General features: G+C 33.5%; 1 protein-coding gene across 9 annotated transcripts in view; it reads right to left on the bottom strand.

The window, feature by feature from the left end:
• The window catches only part of XRCC4 (X-ray repair cross complementing 4), a 315,887-nt gene that overhangs the window by 160,901 nt on the left and 131,577 nt on the right, over nt 1–23,409 (bottom strand). For all 9 annotated transcript variants that reach the window (XR_009261112.1, XR_009261113.1, XR_009261111.1 and 6 more), the window contains one exon: nt 18,519–18,663. Coding sequence is in view for 4 of the 9 variants with exons in the window: in XM_058727965.1 (XP_058583948.1) it covers nt 18,519–18,663 (145 nt within the window). In the remaining 5 variants the exon portion in view is untranslated. The remainder of the gene's footprint in view (nt 1–18,518; nt 18,664–23,409) is intronic.

Genomic DNA, 23,409 nt, shown 5'->3' on the forward strand with positions numbered 1-23,409 from the left:
GTACTATATCCATAAAGGACTATAAAGCAAAAAGTTATTTTTTTTTTCCTGTAGTCCATAAGTAGAATGTCATCTCTCTCTAAGCAAGAGAAACCCATTAACTTCAGATTGAAATGAAAATACATGATACATGTCCAGATGGAATATTTCCTGTGGTTGGAGCTAACAAGAACCCCTTCATCAAGAAACATTTTTGGAGACTACAGCACACCTCCCACAGTGACAATGTTTCTTAAAGTATGATTTGAAGATAGCTTACCGATTAACATACTTACCGATATGCTTAATTAAGTTTAAAATATCAAATAAATGAAGAAGTAAAATAGTATAAAATTAATGTAGTATATACCTATATACTTGAGTATATAAATATGCCAATCTGGAAAAGGAAATTTTTCCAGCCTTTCCAGAAGTCAATGCCAAGACCACCAAGTTCTGATTATCCAGCTTTTGGGGTAGGTTGATTCCTGAAGTAAGAAAAATGACTTACTCTGAGAAAGACCAAGTCTAACAAATAGCTTTCAATACTGATGAGGCTTCCAAGGTCTTTGGTAATAAGAAGACAGCAATCTTAAGTGTTTCTCAATTCATCTCTTCCTTTCCTTTCCAATCACACTCACACTTAAAATCACTATCCTTCTTCAGACTAACTCTTCCTGAACTACTGTAATATCCTCCTATCTTCACTGCTGATCTATAAACATTCCCTCCATCAAATATATGATTTCCAGGGAAATTTCTGTAAAGCACTATTCCTTATGCCATTCTTTGCCTCAAAACCTTTAACAGTTCCCAGTTGCATTCATAAAAGAAATCCAAATAAATCAGCTTAGCATTAAAGTTCCTTTGTGATCTGAGATCCATCTAATTTGCCAGCTTTATTCACATGTCTATGCACCTCATTATATCGTCACTGGTCCCCTATGTTCCAGACTCTCCCTCCATGTATTTAGTTTACTGCATTCTATTCCTCTGACAGTAACACCCTTCTTTTTAGTTAGGGGATATCTCAAGTTTCTGTAACAAAGGGATACAAAAAGCACCATAACTCAATCAAGCTACACATTTATTTTTCTCTCACAGAATAGTCTATAGGTAGGTTGGGTATTCCTCAGCAGATATGCTGCTTTGCTCCACGAGAATGTCCAGGGGCTATGATTCTTCCTTTCTTATTTCCCTGCCATCTCCTAGAATATCCTCCTAACATGCTAGGCAGAAGATGAACTGAGAAGGAAGAAATGGAAGAATGTATACCCATTCATTTTAAGGGCAAGATCCCCAAATTGCACATATTATCTCCATTCACACCTCATTGTCAAGGACTTTGTCACATGGCCGTACTTCGCTGCCAGTGAAGTTGAGAAATGTTGCCTCTAGTTTGGCAGCCACATGCTTTGTTAAAACTTATGGATACACAGTATGTTGGAAGAGGGTTCTATTACTAAAAAAACAAAAGAAAGGGAGTCCCACAACTATCCAGTCAACTAATCTTTGACAAAGCAGGAAAGAATATCTAATGGAAAAAAGATAATCTCTTCAACAAATGGTGGAGGCATCACAATTCTGGACTTCACCAAAGCTGTAATCATCAAGACAGTATGGTACTAGCACTAAAACAGGCACATAGATCAATGAAACAGAATAAAGAACCCAGAAATGGACCCACAAACTGTTGGCCAACTGATCTTCAACAAAGCAGGAAAGAATATCCAATGGACAAAAGAAAGTCTCTTCAGCAAATGGTATTGGGAAAATTGGACAGTGACATGCAGAAGAATGAACCTGGACCACTTTCTTACACCATACACAAAAATAAATTCAAAATGGATGAAACACTTAAATGTAAGACAGGACCATCAAAATCCTAGAGGAAAAAACAGGCAGAAATTTCTATGACCTAGGCTAGAGCAACTTCTTACTAGACATGTCTCCTGAGGCAAGATAAATCAAAGCTAAAATGAACTACTGGGACCTCATCAAGATAAAAAGCTTCTGCAGAGAGAAAGAAACAATCCACAAAACTAAAAAACAACTAGCATAATGGAAGAAGATATTTTCAAAAGACATATATGGTAAAGGGTTGTATCCAAAATCTATAAAGAATATCAAACTCAACACTCAAAAAACAAATAATTCAGTGAGGAAATGGGAAACAGACATGAAGAAGACAATTTTCAAAAGAAGACATCCAGATGGCTAACAGACATATGAAAAGATGCTCAATATCACTCATCATAAGGGAAATACAAATTAAAATGACAATCAGATATCATCTTATGCCTGTCAGAATGGCCAAAATTAACACTACAAAAAACAAAAGGTGTTAACAAGGATGCAGGGGAAAGGGGAACCACCTTGTACTGTTGGTGGGAATGCAAACTGGTGAAGCCATTCTTGAGAACACTATGGAGTGTCCTCAAGAAACTAAAACTAAAACTATCCTATGACCCAGATTGCACTATTAGGTATTTACCCAAAGGATACAAAAACACAGATTTGAAGGGTATGAGCAACATTATCAACAATAGCCAAACTATGGAGAGGTGCCCCCCAATGTCCATCGACTGATGAATGGATGAAGAAGATGTAATATATATACACAATGGAATATTATTCAGCCATCAGAAGGAAGAAATCTTGCCATTTGCAATGATGTGGATAGAGCTAGAAAGTATGCTAAACAAAATAAGCCAGAGAAACACTAATACCATACGATTTCACTTATATGTGGAGTATTTAAGAAACAAAACAGGTGAACTTATGGGAAGTGGAGGGAGGGAAACAAGCTATAAGAGACTCTTAACGATAGAGAACAAACTGAGGGTTAATGGAGGGAGGTGGGTGGGAGATGCACTAGATTCATGATGGGTATTAAGGAGGGCAGATGTTGTGATGAGCACTGGGTGTTTTCTGTAAGTGATAAATCACTGAATTCTACTCCTGAAACTAATATTGTACTGTATGCTAACTAAAATTTAAATTAAAAAAAATATTTATATATATGTATATATATACATATATGTCTGTGTGTATATGTGTGTGTGTATATGTGTGTGTGTGTATAAATGCACACATATATACATATACGCGTATACATACGTATACGTATATACGTATGTATACGCGTATATGTATATGCGTGTGTGTATATACATACACACACACACACACACACACACACAAACAGAATAGGAATGAGGAGGCTGGCTTCAATATTCATCTCTGCAATATCTTTCTTCAGTTTATCTCTCTAGAAATATCCATTCCTCTACAAAGCCACAATACCTTCTAGTCTGTCTTCTCTGACTTCATCACATCTCCCTATTTTACAGCCTGCAGATGTGATATCAACTCTCCCTCCTCTGAAATTTCATAATTCTTGTATCTATTATGGAACTTGGCACACTTTAGTCATATACATATTAAAGACAGTTTGTCACAAAAGATAAATGTGTGCTACTGATTAATCTTCCTTCATTGTTTTATATCATATACAAAGATTTTTGCAGACATAGCCTGCACCAGCCTCTTTATTCTGAATTTCTAGAAGTGGTACGTGCAGGATAAAGCACTCAATAATGCTGGTAATGATAACACAGCCTTATTCAATACACATAATTTATCCTCATTTATTATAAAAATAATATTTTAAAAAATAACATGTAAGTTTGCTCTAGAGAAATTATTATTTTTTAGGAACTGTTTAGAAATGAAATTATTATAAGATTTTTAACTAAACAAAGTATATGTCCTAAAATTTTACTAAAAATATTTTTAACAATGATGTTTAAACAAAGCATTTTGGTGCTCTTTGTCCTTTAGTAATGATTTACCAATAACAAGCAAAATCCCTGAATAATATTTATGAACTATGATATATTTTTAATTCCTTTATTTCAGTTTTTGTTTGTTGTTCTTTATTCTCATATTTTATTTTCTTTTTCCATTTGCTATCATCTCAGTTACTTGCAGAGTTTACATATTCTTGTTTTGACATAATTAGTTTGTAGTTTCAGATAAGCTTAGAACGTGAAACGTTCAGTTCTATTGTGATGAAACATTTTATATCATTTCATGATGTTTTAATACAAACCAAATACCTTTTTACCATTTAGTTACATATCATAGTAAATAATTTAAGTTATAGAATTTCACTGTTAAAGTGTATATATTTTGAATATGGTACACCAAATAATAAAGAATACATGTACCTATTTTTCTTTCAATATTGAACAATAAATTATGAACAGGGAGTCAATTCTTTTGATTAATAACTCCTCTGACCAGTATAATGAATATTTACACATTATTCCATGTTGATAGAGCACTTAAAATGCCTGAAACAATTACTATGTTCATGCCAAATTTAGAGAAATTTGATGTAAAAGTCTTTCGAATGTGAGCATAATATATATGAAGCATAAGATAAATTCCCTTTACCTAAAACACAGAAAGATTATAACAACTTCCAATTAAAAATTATTTTAAACAGAAACTCAAGTCTGTCAGTAATTTGAAGTCTAAATGCATATAATAGCCAAAGGGAATAGTAGGAAAGGTTGTTCCCAGGGTTAGTTATAAACAAGGAAATACTTTATATAAACATCTATGTAATCTCCAATGAAACATATTATTTTGAAATTACGTTAAAACAGAACTCAAAATACATGCACTTAGAAAACTAAATCTCTGATACATTTAATCAATATGCTTTAAAAGGGCATAAGGCCATGGTTAATACTGAATATATATATTTTTAATATTAATATTTTGTCCTTTCTGTACAGCTACAAAAATCCACTGAGGGAAACTTTATCTTAAAATATAACTGCTGATTTTATTGGCAAACCTATAATAATACCTATGATCAATCTTTACATAATTATTTTGAGCTGCAAACACAATTAATAAATCATGTTTGAAGTGCACTGACCATAATCAGTATATTCTGGAACAAGTCCAGAGGGTCATTAATCAAAACATGCGGCAAGGAAAGTGAGAGCCGCAGCCTGAACAGTTAGGTAAACACAGAGTGAAGCTAATAAAAACCTATCTTGCTTTAAAACCACCACTGTGTTTACTTTTGCAACTAAGATAAACATTATGATAAAATTAAAAGTTGTATAAAAAAAAATGAGGTTTGCTCACAATGACCAAAGTAAATATATAGCAATCGCACATTAAGTTTATGTCTCTAATTTGACACTAAGGAACTTTTAAAGTTCATTTACCAACATTCTTCAAGAACTAGAAATTTGAATCTGATGAATTGTATTCGCAAGAAAAATCAAACACACACACATACACACACACACACAAATTTCAAATACACTGAGGTTTATACTAGAAAAAACAGCAATAAGTTCTTAGGAATTGTTAAGATACAAACATGAAAGCAGATCCTTTCTGAAAAAGTAACATGGCCAACTACCATATTTTAATTGGCAGATGGAAATGATCGAACAGTAACAAAAAATAAGTAAATAACGAGTAAGTGGAAAATTAAATCTTAAATGATTAATAATATAAGATAGAATACAAATGCATATATATGCATCTGAAATTAATCAAAGTGTTTTTAAAACATGGAACATGGTCTTCCAATTGTATTATTTTCCTCCAACATTATCTTCTTGATTGCCAAATGAAGGAGGAAAATTTGCTAGGCTAACACATAGAGAGTTAAGGGTAATCTTCAATTCCATAAGAGTTACGAGAAAAGCAAACACTCCAGGTTTGAAAAGTGCATAAACACAGTTTCCTTGCCAGGAATAGATTGCCAAGATTTAGCTGAAAACCCAGGGATAATAGTGCTTTAAAAATAATGGTGCATCATATTCCTAGAGTATCCAACATAGACAGTATTTTCATAAACATGATCTCATGTGACCTTAATATTCATATTGAAAGGCAAGCAGGAGGTCTTATTAACCCAATCTTTGCCCTCACGGAGCTTAGTTTTATTTCTACTATGTTACTGTAGAAATTTTGAACAAGCAGTTAAATCTCACTGAAACTCATCTTAATTTAACTTTTCATAAATACGGTTATAAATAGAGCCCTAATTCAGAGTTGTCGTGAGAATTAAGTTGATGGAATTTAAGTGTTTAACTCATCACCTGGTATATAGTAATCAGATACATATTAGTTATTATTTTTGAGCAGGAAAATAAAGTAGCTTAAAGGAATTTTCTTTGGAATAAGATGATTCTAGATTCAAAATCAAATTTTTGGGGCAAGTTATCTAATCTGTCTAGGTCTGAGCTTCCTGATCTATGAAATGGGCATAGTTAAATGAGATAATGCATATGAAGAACTTAGTACAGGACCTAGGACATCATAAATATTCAATTAATATTAAATAATCATTATTATGTATGGATTGACCTAATAACTTATGCAAATACAAATGTCATTAACAAAATTTAAAGGGCAAATGATTGGCTGGGAAAACCAAAGATTAATATATTTAGATATAAGAAGTTCTCATAAAACAATAGGAGACAAAGACCTCCACTGAAAATCAGCTTAGGTTATGAACACATAGTAGACAAAAGATAAAATGCGAATAATTGGTAAATACCAGAAAAACTCCAGACTTCTCTAACGGTTAAATACAAAAATTAAGCAATGAGGTAGTCATCATTGATTAAATAATTAAAATGATCTTGCAATGATCAAAATGAACTGGAGAACAAAAGGCAAACACTGCTTGTGAGGGTACAGACTGTTAAAGCCTTCTGGAGGAATTCTGGCAAAACATAACAAAAGGACTAACAAGTACATATGCCCTCTGACCTATTAACTTCACTTTTGGGAATTCACTCTAAAATAATAATCAGTCCTATGTGCAAATTTATGTACAAGTATATATGGAACTTTTTGTAATAACACAAATGTGGATAAGGCCTAAATGTACAGTATGGGAATTGGTTAAAGAAATTATGGTACATTTATGCAATGGAATACTAGAAATATAAAATGATGTGGAAGCAATGTATTTACTAAAGAGGAAAATGTTTATAGTTAAATTTAAAAATAGCAGGCTACAGCATAAATGGTAGGAGCCCTGTTTTGCAAATAAAGTACAGAAGAGATCTGCAAATATAGAGCATCATGGTATTACTGAAAAATAAATGGATTCCTTTAGTCAGTAAGTGGATAAACTGTGGCACATCCAGACAATGAAATATCATTCAATGCTAGAAATAAATCAGCTATCGAGTCATGAAAACACATAGAAGCACCTTAAATGCATATTGTGAAATGAAAGAAACCAATCTGAAAAGGCTACATACCGTCTGATTCCAACTATATAATATTCTAGAAAAGGCAAAACTATGAGGAAGGAAAGATGAACTGGTGAAGTACATAGGATTTTTAAGGTAGTGAAACTACTAAGTACTACAATAGTGTATACTTGTAATTATATATATATAATTACATACATATATATATATATATGTCCAAATCTTATAGAATGTATAACAAACAGCAAGAAAGATCTCTAATGCAAACTATGGACTCTGAGTGAGAAAGGTGTGTCAGTTTAAGTTTATCAGTTTAACAAATGTATCGCTCTGTTGGGGGATGTTGATGGTGGAGGAGACTGTACATGTGTGGGGACCAGGGATACACAGGAACTCTTTGTACTTCCTGCTCAATTTTGCTGTGAACTTAAAAATACTCCTAAAAAAAGTTTATTCATAAATAAATGGATCAACACTGGGCTCTTCCCCTCCTTACTATTAGGTTTTATTATTTTTTAATAACCCATGACACTGACAAGAAACATAGAAAGAAATGTATCAGAAGGCAAACAAGTAAGTTTCTTCAAAACTCCACCATAAGAAGAATCTCACTTATAGTAAATATTTTATTTCAAACTCTATTTGACCGCAACTAGGTCACTATGCAGAACTGGGCTCTCTAGGACCCTGAAAAGCTTTGAAAGACATAACTTCACTTTAGTAAGTAGGGAAGACTGACGTATGCAATCATTACTCTAAACAAAAGTGCATGTATTGTGCAATTTCATCCAGGATGATGCTGTAAGATTCTAGAATTAAAAAGGAAAGAACTGAGCTTTCCTGGGTCCAGAAAGACCATGTGTTAGATGAACTATCTCAGTGGTGGCTGTGTTAGTACCTAAACCCACTCAACGAGGTATGAAAATACTGTGCTAAAATATGCCGCATCTTTTGCTGGTCCCTGTAGCTATGTAGACTTTAATAAGATTGTATAACCTTGGCCAATTAAACCATAAACTTAATCTGAAGAGGGTGTTTGCTGATCTACCACCTACCACTAATCTAAATTATTACAGCTACACAATTACTTAGTGGGACCACTACAGGTTGACTCAGAACACACAGTTAAAATTTTTCACTACAGTCCAAGGAGCAACATCTGTGAAAAGTTATAATTTAGTAATATTTTTAAGGTTGTTTGGAACATGTTAGAACCCTTTGTTTTCAGAAGATACTCGTCACGTAGAAGCCTAAAGCATATCTGACCCTTGCATGACATGTGTGAACCTATATGTTTTTACTTGTCAGCATGCAGAAACAAAGACTACATAAAAGTATCTAAGGACTACACAAATATTTATTTGTATTTTTGGACCAAATTATTTTAATGCTTTTACCCTGCAGGTGAGATAATGTTGAACTGCTCCTTTTACGGATATAAAAATGTGTTCTAATCACTAGAAATCTCTTAGAAAATGATCCTGCTGCTCCCAGCAGGTCCATATGTTGGACAAGCAGTATGCTTCCAAGGTAGGAGGATTGTGGGGAGTGGCAGAAGAAAGTCCCACATATGCACCAATTTTCCTGTGAAGTCCCCCACTATTTTTTTCTTGAGATACACTCAATGGCTAACATTCTATAATTATCGTTTAAGGTTCTTATATTTCTAAAATCATTGATTTTGGGGAATTTTGAGAGTTCATAACCCAAACTAGGGCCCTGCAAAATATTATTCCTTGGACTGTTAACTGTTGCTAAACCATTTTGGGGAGGGGAGAGGCAGATTGCACGAGGGTGCTACGCTTAAGTACATTTCAAAGGTGACTACAACATCAAATGAATTATTTACTATGGGTTTCTCAGAGCCTTTAAAAAATGTATCTCCAAGTTCTGTGGGTTGGATCACATGGAAGTGTGGAAGCTGTGGCAGACAGCCATTTAAAAACTTATTTGAATCTGGAACCTCTTACAGATTACCTGTTAAGATCTCCTTTAGATATTCTACAGAATGAAGTCTGTTAGTGTTACTGTAAAGAATAAATTATGGACTCATCATCAACTAAATTCAATACACATCTTGAATTTCTTCCCACCAAATCTCAGAGATAGAGGCTTTTTGTTCTATCTGATCCATACATTTAGCTCTTGTGACCACAGGGACTAATATTTTTTTTCTAGTTAAGGACCGCTTAAAGAGTTCAAAGTTAATTTAGCAGTTGCTTCTGATAGGAACAATAAGAACTTTTTATTCCAGTTCTGGTAACAAGGTCTGTACGGTGTATCCTTGTGTTTGATGCCCTGTCTAGATCTCCAGCATAATCCTCACTTGGTTGCATATGGGTCTGGTTCTTCCTGGTCACCTCTCCTAAGGGTTAGAGCCTTGATTCTTAGGCAAAGTTTTCATTTCTAGGTCCCTCGTTCAGATTCTAACTTCATTATCTTTTAAAACCAGTTTGCTTTCAAGAAAGAAAATCTATAGAGTTAAGAAAGAGAACACCTAGAAAAAGGTTAAGCAGAATTGGGGAAAAAAGAGGTTGAAACAGCTCAAGATGTGACAAGCATTAAAGTATTAATTAAATAATCTAATCTGACAATTTTGTTCGTTGATTGATTTAATTCACTTGTTGCTAATTTCAGTAAGACTGATACACTGACTCAATGTTGCCAAATAAGTAAATAATGAATGAAATACTTAATCCATTTGTTAAGGTCATCCCACAAGTCTACCTGGTCATCAGTGACTTCAAGGCATACCAACAGAATGCTATTAAAAGACTTTAATTACATTCACTCTTTTAGGATGTTGGAAGAATTAAGAGCTCCTAAATTTTAAAGAATTTTAAATGAAACATTCTTCCTTGTTTATTACGTTGTATTATAAAGCATGACCTCATTAGAAATTTAAGCTCAGTACCTAATAAAGCCTGAACATGGTGACATTTCATTTAGATACATATCGTGCCCTTATATATTTATAGAGTAATTTCACAATATTTTTGTTTACACTATTTTACCTGATATTAATAAAGTATATAAATATGAAAGTAATTTTATAATTTCTGTGGTCTTTTACAGCTGGTTCATTTTAATACACAGGATTAAAAAGTCACACCAAGCAACTCTATAAATCACAATTTCAACTGATGTAAGATAGTAAATAGCAAGGAATGTACAGCATATGGTTATGTTGAATAATAACTCTTAAGTGTTGATGCTAGTTGACAGAACAGGATGAATGTACCCCAAGAATAATCATATTGTGTGGATTAGTCACACTAAAATTTTTTTAATGAATATTTATCAATATATAACACATTCAAGGATTTCAGACTTTTACCAGAAGTAGGAACTCTTCAAAGATCTAAAAATATTCCTGAAAAAAAGTATTAATATTTACCATAAAAAGGCAAAATAGCAGTACAATCCTGCACCTCAGGACTGCTAACACATGCCAATTTAAGCTATTATCCCTGGGAGCACTCTACATAAGTTTCAGTATGTTTTCAATTTTCTAGTTTCCTGTGTTTCAAGAGAATGAAAGTTGTTATTGGGAATCCAAAATTGTACAACATTAAGCAGTTTGAAAGTAGTGTTAAAAAAGAAGAAAAAGAAATTAAGTACAATAGCTTTAGATAATTTTAAGTGATCATAACTAAGAAGATGTAATAAGGATGAAAATATCAGAGTTTTCTAGTCAATATGGTACTTTATAACTCTTATGAGCATGAGTTTAAAACCAGTATTAAAAAGTAGGGAAAACAGAAGAAAAGTCTCCTGTGATATGAGAAACAAAAATGCTAATATGTATACAAGTAAAGGATGAATTTTTATTAAGAAGCTCACAGCCAGCTTGGCTTGGCCTCTGAGCAGTCCTGTCTCATCACACTTCCTCCCTTCTGGCTCCCTCCACGCCATCACTTATGCATTACACCTGGGTCATGCTCACAGGCTGTTACCTCTGGATTTTAAGCACTCTGCTCTCTACTCCACCATTGCATTCCTCTCTATCCTTCAGATTAAAGCTCAAATGATTCCTCAAGCCACAAGCTCCCCTTGCCATGTTTCCCCTAAATCCTGAAATACTTCAAAAGTTTGCAATTATATATTGATTTAATGATATAATTAACGCTTGTCTTCTCTCATATAGACTAAGCTTTATGAGATCAGGGCCTCTCTCAGTAGTATGTCCCTAGTGCTCTGTAAAATGAAGGAAGGGTGAATGAATGAATGAATGAATGAATGAATGGGTGAGTGAGTGTATGAATGAGGGAAAACAACAGAATTCTTTTCTTCTCAACAAACAGTATCTACTGTGTATTTCTACTGTCAATGTAAAATCATGTAATAGTCATACAATGAATATAAACCACTGAGGCTACCGCAGAGAATACAGAGGAAATAACATTGGGAGGGACTTACAAAAACAACTGAAAGCCAGCATATTCTTAGCACTGAAAACAAGTAATGAAGTCAAACTTCCCAGGTAAATTTAATGCTATATAATGGTTAAAATGCTATGGTAATGTAAACTATAAACCAAACTTTCTGTGCAATTTTTCTTCACTGAGAAGTATAAAAAATTATACAATACATTCATTCTCAGTTTAACTTTTTTCTAATTAAACATGGCTAAGAATACAAAGAAAAACAATATGGTAGAATAACTTTGTTTACATATAAAATTCATTAACTATTCAGAATTTTGAAAACTTTTGATACTGGTCATCTAGGAGTTACCTCTATTGAATGTCCGTAGAACATACACTTAAGGAGATGTACAACCAAATATTTCATGTACTTTTACCATGTAGTACAGGTTTATAAGCAGGCAATACTTACGTTAGCAGAGTAAAGTGAAAGAAAACACCATTGGTCAAACAACTGCATTACCTATAGTGACTGGTTGATGCAGAACCAACAGTTTAATTTAGTAACAGTAACAGTAACAGTAATACGATGATAATAATAATTAAACTGGTTTTATGGCTAAATTTAGCAGTTGGAATTACTCATGCATGAAAAGACAGTCTCTCACTCTTTTATGAAAAATGGAGAATGTGTTATTCAATGATCCACAAAATAATTGTTTAAAATCACTCACTGTGTGACCTTGGATCAGTTACTTAAATTTTCTGTACCTTTGTGCAACAGAGTTTTTGCATTATGTGACAGAATTTGGTTAATGATTCCATAGTACATAGCTCCCACTTGACACGGTATTATTATTTTTTTAGAGTAAACTCAAGGACTTAGAAAATTACATTTGTCTTGGGTTACAAAATATTTTGAAGATATTGGGAGTGACACATTTTTTTTTAGAACTTTCAAAACATACCACAATACTTAATTATAAAAGCTGTGACCATTACAAATGCCATTATAGCTTACTATTTTTTAATAGTTGATATCTTCTTATATGGCCAAATAATTATTTTCACATAAGGATGGATTTTTACTTTGATACAGCGATAACATTAGATAATCTGTTGAGAAATTATCTTCATTATAGGTTTTACATTTATTGACAAATTAATATGCTAACTTTTCCTGTGTGAAAGTTATCTAGCTGTTCACTAATCATGCTGCTATTCACTCATTAAATGGTGTTTTAGAGCCCAGACACTGAGAAGTCACCTTTGCTTTGCCTGGTTCTTTATATCCGTCTGAAGAAAAACCTGCTGTGTTTCTGTCTAGAAAGGAGCTAAGAGAGGATCAGAATGAAGAAATTGAACAGACTTGAGTCATCTTTATGTGGTTTCACTATTTAGTTTTATCTTATTCCTGAAATTTTATTCATATATATATATATATATATATATATATGTATGTATATATATATGTATATATATGTATGTATGTATATATATATGTATGTATATATATGTATGTATATATATATATATATGTATGCATGTATATATATATATGTGTGTGTATATATATATATATATATATATATTTTTTTTTTTTTTTTTTTTTTTTTAATCAAAAGCAAATAGGGTGCCTGGGTGGCTCAGTCAGTTAAGCGTCTGACTTTGGCTCAGGTCATGATCTCATAGTTTGTGAGTTCAAGCCCCACATCAGGCTCTGTGCTTACAGCTTGGAGCCTGGAGCCTGCTTCGGATTCTGTGTCTCCCTCTCTCTCTGCCCCCCACCTTTGCACTCTCTCTCTCAAAAATAAATAAACATTTAAAATTAAAAAAAAAAAGCAAATATATGAGGATTGACTTCACTTTTCCATCTTTAGTATAACATAAACAGTATACTTTAATATTATCTTGTAGAAGACGGTAAACATTTCCATAGTACCTCTCACTCACATTTTCTGATAAAAACTATATTGTGTATTTTACTATTTAGTATTTTTTTGGTACAAATAACTTTACTACAAAGTCTTCTTTTGTAGACTTCTGTAGACTTATTATGTATTTAATATTCATAATGTGCCCATAAATTTTAAAAGTTTATTTACAAATTGATTTACTTCTCTCAGTTGAAAAATAATGCAATTGGTATCAAACACAGCTAAATTACAATTTCATAACTTTCTAAACACCTTTTTCTCTGACAACTTCACATGTACATTAGTTAATGCAGATGTGGGTATTTACTACTGAGGGCTAAAAAGAAAGTGGCCCCTAATTCTAAACTTCTTGTGTCCTAAACCCTCTTTGAAAAATTCTAGGGCCTCTACTCCTTTCAAATATTCCCACTGGGCATGTTCCACATTTATTCCTTGACTTCCCTTGGTTTCTCCTGGTCTGCATTTCAAAAACAAAGTGGAGGAAGGGATGATCATAGGTACTCCGACTTAATTTAAAATTTTATTATGTCTACTGGAGTTTATGCAAGTCATTTCCTCTTTCTGGAACTTAGTTTTCTATTTGCAAAATGAAAGGATCAAACCAGATGATCTGTAAACTTCCCCACTATCTATAATTTTATTATGCTTTTAACTATGCACTACTTTCAAAACATAAATATGAGTTAGCAATAAATTATTTACACATTTATTAGGTATTAGCAATTAAAATTCATGAAAAAAGGGGGGGCACCTGGGTGACTCATGGTTCATGAGTTGAAGCCCCGTGTCGGGCTCTGTGCTGACAGCTCAGAGCTGCTTCGGACTCTGTCTCTCTCCCTCTTTCTGCCTCACCCTGCTTGAGCTCTGTCTCTCTATCTCTCAAAAATTAATACACATTAAAAAAATTTTTTTAATTCATGAAAAAAGTAAGGTTAAAAAATGCAGGATGTTGATGAATGAGAATATTATTTTTTAAATTGATGTATTTATAAGTATTTCCCATTATAAAAATTTTAGTGTATTTCTAAATACCATAGGTTATTCTGTACTCTTAAAAAAAAATAATACTTATGTATGCTAATCTGTGTATATACTAATCTATACTAATACTAATCCATAACACAAAATCATGGTAACTTTTAAATTTATTTAAGCATTTATTGTGATATTGTCATTGGTATAGTGGCAAGGTATGAGAGAAGAGAGAGATACAAAATATATAAGAATTGTGATAAATTTTTTATATGTGACCTCTCATTTACATCTTACAAAAACCCTACAAGGTAGATATTAATTTACCCTTCTTACAGATGAAAACAACTCAGACACAGACTTATGTAATTATTTTTCCAGAGCAGTACAACCAATATTTTGTTGCAAAGCCCATGCTTGGTCCACTGCCTGAAGGGGCTTATAATCTACTGAGAAACAGGAATATACACAATTAATCTTGCGACTGCAAGAACCGAGTGAGGGGATAACACCAGCCTTAAGGTTCTAGATTGGAATCTTTAGAATTATACTCAAAATTTTTAAGTTATATCCTAAGTGGGAGTGGTTTTAGGGCATTTTATGTGAAATCTGATATCTACGTTTGATCTGTGTTAGAGAGGTATGTTTAGAACTAATGGATGTGGTCTCTAATCCCATTTCACCAGCATGGCAATATTAGAAAGTCAGAATATGTTACTTGTGTATCATATTTAAGTTGTGTTATGGTTAAAAAGTATAATAACCTAGTTCCTTATGAGTGAATAAGACAGCATTAGGAAGTGGTAATTTTAACTTAGGTAGTAGTTTTAATTTAAAAACATATGGGGCGCCTGGGTGGCTCAGTCGGTTAAGCGTCCGACTTCAGCTCAGGCCATGATCTCGCGGTATGTGAGTTCAAGCCCCGCGTGGGGCTCTGTGCTGACTGCTCAGAGCCTGGAGCCTGTTTCAGATTCTGTGTCTCCCTCTCTCTCTGACCCTCCCCCATTCATGCTCTGTCTCTCTCTGTCTCAAAAATAAATAAATGTTAAAAAAAATTAAAATAAATAAATAAAATAAAAACATAAAATAAGGGTTAATCATCACTATTTGAGAATGAGTTATTTTAAGTTTTCTTTACAGTTAATAGCTTGTTTTTTGTTTTGTTTTGTTTTGTTTCATTGAAGCTTTCTACTGTTTTTGATTAAAAAAAATGGGAAAGAACGAGCACTTTAAACTTTAAGAGCCATAAAATTTGTCTTCTGTATTCAAAATGGAAAAAAAACCCAAATGTATAAAAAAATAAAATTAAATAACAAAATATATACTTTTTCTCTCTGCTTTACTTGGGCAGAGCAAGAGGAATTGTAGAGCAGGGTATCAACCACTCAACATCTGATTGATAAGTGTTACACTAAATTTTCTTCAATCTTTAAAATTCTTCCTGACATCTAACATATGTTTTCCATTTCTTCCTAGGACCAGTTGAGCCTTAAGGTCCAAAGTAATAAAATTAGCAGACAATTCAAAGAAGCTGATATGGTTTTATATCAACTTTTAAAGTAGTGAAAATATACAAAATAAGTACTAACATGATTATCAAAATATAGAAAAGGAACACATGAATTGCATATAATTGGTAGAAGAAAACACATTGCCTTTATTAAAAATCCTAAATAACATATTTAGTCTTGATTCAGATCTAAACTTCTTTCATCTCTGTACCATGTGTACTGGAAACCTGTTCAAGCAATATCATGTAATCAGAAAATGTTAGTAACCTCAAAACCTTGTATATGCTTCACACGCAGAATGAAAAGAACTAAGGTGCAGCTCTCTAACATAAAACCAGTACATTTCATTCTTCCCCCAGACCCTGAAATCTTCATCAGACAAAACAACTGAACCAAAAGTTCCATAAAGACAGAGGCTGTTTTCTACTCTCCTGAATCCCCAACATCTAGTTTCTGTCTAGCACACAACTGATACTCATTGCTCATTTGCCTACAGAGTGACTGAATGAAGTACAGAGCTTGAATACTTCAAACTGCTTGTAATTTTATTTTTTCCTAAAATGATCTGTAGGAATAGTCTGGCTACTCTAATATTTGCAAATTGGAAATATTTTTGGTTCATTATTTAAAAGAAATAATACATGGGTGGCTCAGTTGCTTAAGTGTCTGACTCTTTGATTTCAGCTTAGGCGGTGATCTCACAGTTGTGAAATCAAGTCCCACATTGGGCTCCACATTGACTGTGGAGCCTGCTTAAGATTCTCTCTCCCTCTCCTTCTGCCCCCTCCCCGGCTCATGCTCTCTCTCTCTCTCTCAAAATAATAATAATAATAATAATAATAATAATAATAATAATAATGATAAATAAAAGAGACAATACAATACCTTTGAATTCTATGAAGCCAGAGGTTTATGAGCTAATGAATAAATTCAGAAGCTGAGTACAAACCAGTAAGAGTTTAATGTACACTGGGTTTTTGCATGTATTGTCTGGAGACATAAGGGTATAAAGACCTAATGCATTTTCAATACCAGTAAATCAGGCCAATGGTGGAGAGAATAAAAACCCAATGATAAATAGACAAACAAAACAATTTCACTCTTAACTGTACAATGCTTACTTTTATACCATAAACTCAAAAACTCCCTTCTGTCAGGCTGTCAGTTTCCTGAAGGCTTGGACTGTGTCTGTCTTGGCATCCTCAATGTCTACCACAAAACTCTAAAACTTTTTGCTCTCAGGAACAAAAACTTTTATACTTTTAAAAGTGTAAAAAAAAAACAAAAAACAACTTTTTCACTTTTGAAAGTTCTTGAGAATCTCAAGAGCTTTTGTTTATATGTATTATATTTATCATATTCAAAATTAAAAACCCGGAACATTTTTAAATCTTTATTAATTCATTAAAAAAAATAAACCTAGTATATGTCAACATGAATATGATATTCTTTATGAAAGATCATTATATTTCAACAAAAAATCTTGTGAGGGCTATGTTTATACTTTGTAAATCTGTTTCATGGCTGGCCTGAATGAAAAGAGTTGGATTCTCATAAGCTTCCACATTTAATCAGATGTGACATGTTATTCTAAGTGAAATATATGAAGAGACTGGCTTCACACAGGTATGGAACTGAAGAAGAGATGAGCTTGGGGACTGTCCTAGGGGGTCATCATTCCACACTGTGAAACCACTGATCTGTAATATCATTTGTCATATGGCTATTGTTCATTAACTATTTGCTAAATTAATAAAAAGTTTAGGGAAAAAGAAATAAACTCTCAGGGCATAGAGATAGATAGAGATAGAGATAGAGATAGAGATAGAGATAGAGATAGAGATAGATACACAAATGATTGGTACATTCATTTAGGATTCAACTGATAATTATTCTTTATAAATGCTATTTTGCTGAAATAAAATGTTAATTATCCCAACTCCTCAATTCACTACAACTAAATTGGGATGCATATCAAAAGAGGGTATCTGAATGAAAGAGTGAAAATCTGTAAAAATAAAGCATGTAATCAAAATTTTAATAGAGAGATAGAGATGACTAGGAAGAGACATTTCATTTGAAAAAACTCCAAGCATAACCAAATCAGGTAGCTAATTCAAATGCTATATGAGTCTGCTTAAAGCAGTAAATCAGATTGAAACACTACTGAACACAAGCTGGATTCTAATATTTTTAGTGTCTACATGCCATTTCTAATTAATCTATAAAAACCACAAGAAAAAACATTTTGATTATATTTTTAGCACTTCTGCTTTCAATATTAATAGGAATTAACCAAATACCAGAGAAAAGACATTGATTTGAACATTTTACAATTTCCAAAATCACAATTTTTGTTGTTTAAAAACAGCCTTAAGTAAATTCAGATTTTTAAGTAAATAAAATTCTTGAGAACAGGTATTAGATTTTTAAAATAATATCTCATCATGTGGCAATGAATAAATAAATAAAATTACTTACTTTTCCTTTTCTTGAGGCTGAGTCACTTGAGAAGCCATTTTAGGTTCTGTTCCAAGATTTTTTTGCATCCGCTGCCTCCTCTTTCTACTTGGTGCAATATCAGTGACATCAGGACTTGAAATGATGGAATCATCTCTAGAAGTAGCTAAAATAAAATGATATGAAAATGTGACCCAATGAAATTATTATATATTATTTGTAAGAACTTGCTGCTTTAGCACTGATATGAAGTGGCACAATTAAAATATGGCACAACTCCTTTTTTTGTTTTAATTCATGAAGATTTGGTAAAGCGAACCAGCTAGATTGTAATACTTTAATATAAAACATAAAGTTTACTGTATACTTGGAATAACTTGATCAAAACGGTCTCTGCCTATCTTGCACAACAACCTTCCCAAATACATGATAGGCAGTTTGATCTCTCAGTGCTAGAATTAGATAGAAGTGCCTTAGAGGCACCTCTAAAAGGCATCTGGGGGGAAAACACTGCTATAGGAATAGGATAAATCAAATTGATAGTAAACAGTAATTATGAACAGGAATGGGGACTTTTGCTAGTGATCCAGAGATAATTTCATACTCTTCAGCCAACCGTGGGGGATAAGCACAAGAGAAATGTAAGAAAACTCAAACAAATGTCTCTACTGAAGCTAACCCATTAAACTACCCCTAAAAGTACTTATACACCTGAAACAGAAGCAAGAAAAGAAACATGTTTGATTTATATTCCTTATTCTCTATAAACAACTTAGTTCCAAAGAGCTTTAGGGAAGTTCAGAATTCTTTCATCTAATATAGTATACTCCATTCTAATACATATTTATATAAAAGAGCCCCTTTGCCATTGGTAAATAATGAACAATATCAATGTAATTTAGACTTTGGGCATCTTGCTGCTTCATAGGATTTTCTTCTAGCATGTTGACATTTTATAGTGATCAGAAGCAAGTTTTCATCCCAATTAAAGAGAAAGTCTTAACAACGTGTAAAGTCCTAAAAAAGTGCAAATGAGCGGCTAAAAATCCTGTACAGGTCAATTCCTTTAGTATACATAGGGGCTAGTTTAGTGGATTCAAGAACCCTACACTTTACAACAGTTAAGCTTTCTGTTCAAGAAAGAAGCTGTGAACATGTTTCTCCCTGTAGCTTGAATCAGATGTTCAATTTTGATGAAAAGTACTGGAATCAAATGCACTCAGTAACTGCCATCTCCTTGATGTGAGGGGAAATGTGATGCAAATGGTTAGTTGACTGTGATGTTAGGTGAAAATGTTGGCAGAGAGTTAGTGGAGTTAATATTTTCATTAGGTTTGTAACCAAAGAACTAACAACAACAATGTAAAGCTGCATAGGTTTTGAGTGGTATGCCTAAAATTAATTTCCCCCATAAGCTCATTTTCAGTACACAATTCTGCAGAATGAGTGGTTTATCAGGCACACATGTATCACATTCTAGAAGAAAAATCTGTATTTTGAGTTCTCACTTGGTGTACCCCATGCTTCTCTGAGTGGCCTGAAATTACTTGAACGTTGTTGACCACTCTCTTGAAAGTGTTTTGTTTTTATTTGTGTTCTTAAAATGCCTACTATTTTTCAGAACGTATCGGTAGACACTTCGCTAGAACTTAATACTGTTACCTTCATCTTACTTATAAAGAAACCACAGCTTTAGAGAGCTTAAGTAACTTGACCTCACACAGCCTTTGAGGTGATATTTTATCACATAAGAACTAAAACATATTCCTCCCTAATGGATAAAGTATTCCTTGATAAATATTAACTGAATAACAATCTGAAGCTGTGTAAGTTATTACGGCACAGAATTTCCACTAGGTTTCTTATACTTTATTTTACTAATCCCTACAAATGAGTTAGAGAAGAATAGACAACGAAGGGAGTTTCTCTGAACACAAGCTGAATAACTTCCTTGATTCATTAGGCTATGAGAGGACTATGGAAGATACCTGGTTTCCTGATTTCTTCCCAGTTTGCTCTCACCTAGGATTTACTCAAGTCACATAAGCAATAAACAAAGTACAGACTTGTCTATGAACAAATCTAGTAAGAGTGTCAGAGTTATTTCAATTGTTGATAGACTTGAAAAATGAAAAAAGATTGCATTTAATGACATGTTGGACATCCAGAAGGTAATAATATTAAATTTGTTTAAATTAAAATGTTAAGGTAAAATTTAAAAAAAAATTACCAAGAAGTTCTGATATTTAAATCAAAACTGCCAATAATGACTTAACACATTGGCACCAAAGAGGATGTTTTACATGCAATATGGTTACACTATGTTATAAGCTTTAGGATTTACTTTAAAATACAATGCGTATTAAATGTGGGTTGTTAGGGTGAGCTATAGCCCTGGTGCTGCTAGCATCTACTGAAAGATGCACAGCTCAGGAGCAGATTGTTGGGATTCAAAGCCCATACACTTGAGGGAGCTACTAGAGGCACTTTTGTTATTTGTATATAAATGAATAATAGTTTATTAATTAACATACCGAATGACAAAAATGTGTATCACTTGGTGAACACAAGGCACCAAAACAAGCAAGAGGAATATTGCATATAGGCTCTCATGAGTGAAATTAGATGTATTCCAGATACACAAATTGACTAAAATATTTTAGAGGTACTCTCCACTACTTTATGAAGAGAGTATAATCCACTGAGGTCTGTTTAACCTTGGAGATGATACTCTCTGCTAAATTTTTAAGTGGTTCTGGGTCCACTTGTGAACTCTGGACAATTGTGGTCACCTGATATCAGAAAGAATCATCACTCTTGCCTCAGGAATCACTGTATTTGCCAAAAGTAATCTTCTTATATGAGAATGTGACTGAGACCCCTAAAAAGACAGACAGCTGGAATTTCTTGAAGTTTATATAACCAGTTCACAAATTATTTTGTGCTTATTTGTTAGTAAATATTGAGAATTTTATGTGTGTTGGGGGGAACTTAATCTGATAATTTACTATTATCCTCATACTTCAATCTTCTTAATATCTTTCATTATTTACCACAAAGAACCTAAAAGTTGTGTATAACCAAGTGTTTCTGGTCAGTTCACCGCACCGTTTTTATTCCTTTTTCTTGAAAATTACAGGGTAGGCTATCTATAATGTGGTCATGAGGGAAAAGGGCTAGCATGTAAGTTAATTACTATTTAAACGGAATATATCTTTTTTGGTTTTGTTTTTTTACTATGGGAAACAGTTTTCCTTCAGTTTATTCTACACATGTAATAGAAAACTGTATTATAATAGATTTTCTTAATTCATATATTCCTTTAAAATAAAGTTTTGGTTGGGGCACCTGGGTGGCTCGGTCGGTTAAGTGTCTGACTTTGTCTCAGGTCATGATTTCACGGTTGATGGGTTCAAGCCTCGCGTCGGGCTCTGTGCTGACTGCTCAGAGCCTGGAGCCTGCTTCAGATTCTGTCTCCATCTCTCTGCCTCTCCCCTGCTTGTGCTCTGTCTCTCTGTCTCTCTCACATATAAAAAAATAAATAAGAAATAAATAAAATAAAAAATAGTAAAATAAAATAAAGTTCTGGTAATGTTTACATAGTCTTTAATGAAAGGGAAAAGGTTCCATTCTATTCTTTCCTCTTCATCAATGCCAGAAACCAGAAAGAAAAGGCACAAGTTCCACACCTGGTACCTAAGTGTTGAATTTTTTTTAATGTTTATTTATTTTTTAAGGAGAGAGAGAGAGAGACAGAGTGCAAGTGGGGGAGGGGCAGAGACAGAGGGAGACACAATCTGAAGCAGGCTCCAGGCTCTGAGCTGGCACAGAGCCTGATGCGGGGCTTGAACCCAGAGACTACAATATCATAATCTGAGCAGAAGTTGGATGCTTAACTGACTGAGCCACCCAAGGCGCCCCTGGTATACACACACACACACACACACACACACACACACACACACACAAATGAAGTCAAATATGGGACTTCCAAATCTGTATTATTCATAACCTTACATATTTTTAAGGGCAACAACTGAAGTTTTCACTTTCAAGTACTGCATTCCATTTTTTTTCAATTTTTTTTTTTTAACGTTTATTTATTTTTGAGACAGAGAGAGACAGAGCATGAACGGGGAAGGGTCAGAGAGAGGGAGACACAGAATCTGAAACAGGCTCCAGGCTCTGAGCTGTCAGCACAGAGCCCGATGCGGGGCTTGAACTCACAGACCGCAAGATCATGACCTGAGCCGAAGTCGGCCGCTTAACCAACTGAGCCACCCAGGTGCCCCATGCATTCCATTTTTAAGGAAAAAATCAATTCTTACTAACTTTACCAGATTGTATACACTTATTTTACATATGAAAAATAACTTGAAGAGAGATGGACAAAAATGGCAAATGTTCAAAGATAACGAGAAGAAATGTGGTCTAGTTGGAGTAGTGTCCATGAAAGATGCAGAAAATGACTGGATAAGTATGGACAGCAAGGAAGGAGGGGAGGGAAAAAGGAGATCCTAAATAAATATGCTAAATAAATTTGCTACCTTTCAAATCTAGGCAGAGAAGTATGAATTTAATATTGAATGTTTTTTTCCCCCTGAGATTTCACCTCCAGAATTCTCAGTTTCTACTATTATCATCAGCCTCTATCATGACAATTTGTCTTTCACCATTTCCAGGATTTTGTTTCAAAGAGAAAACAAAAGAAAAGAAAAAAAAGAACTATTGCCAATGAACTTACTACAGCTGAAACACTGATGGGCAGAGCTGTGGGATGAATTTCAAGTTCCCCTTAGGTTCACTGAATCCAGAAAATGGAGAATCTTTACACAAGCCTTGTTATTGTGAAAGGTGGCTCCAGAGAAAGCCACACTTCTTCTCATCTGACAGAAGAACTGCAGGAGTTTGG

Source organism: Neofelis nebulosa, chromosome 1, assembly GCF_028018385.1.
Source record: "Neofelis nebulosa isolate mNeoNeb1 chromosome 1, mNeoNeb1.pri, whole genome shotgun sequence".
NCBI classification, from domain to species: Eukaryota; Metazoa; Chordata; class Mammalia; order Carnivora; family Felidae; genus Neofelis; species Neofelis nebulosa.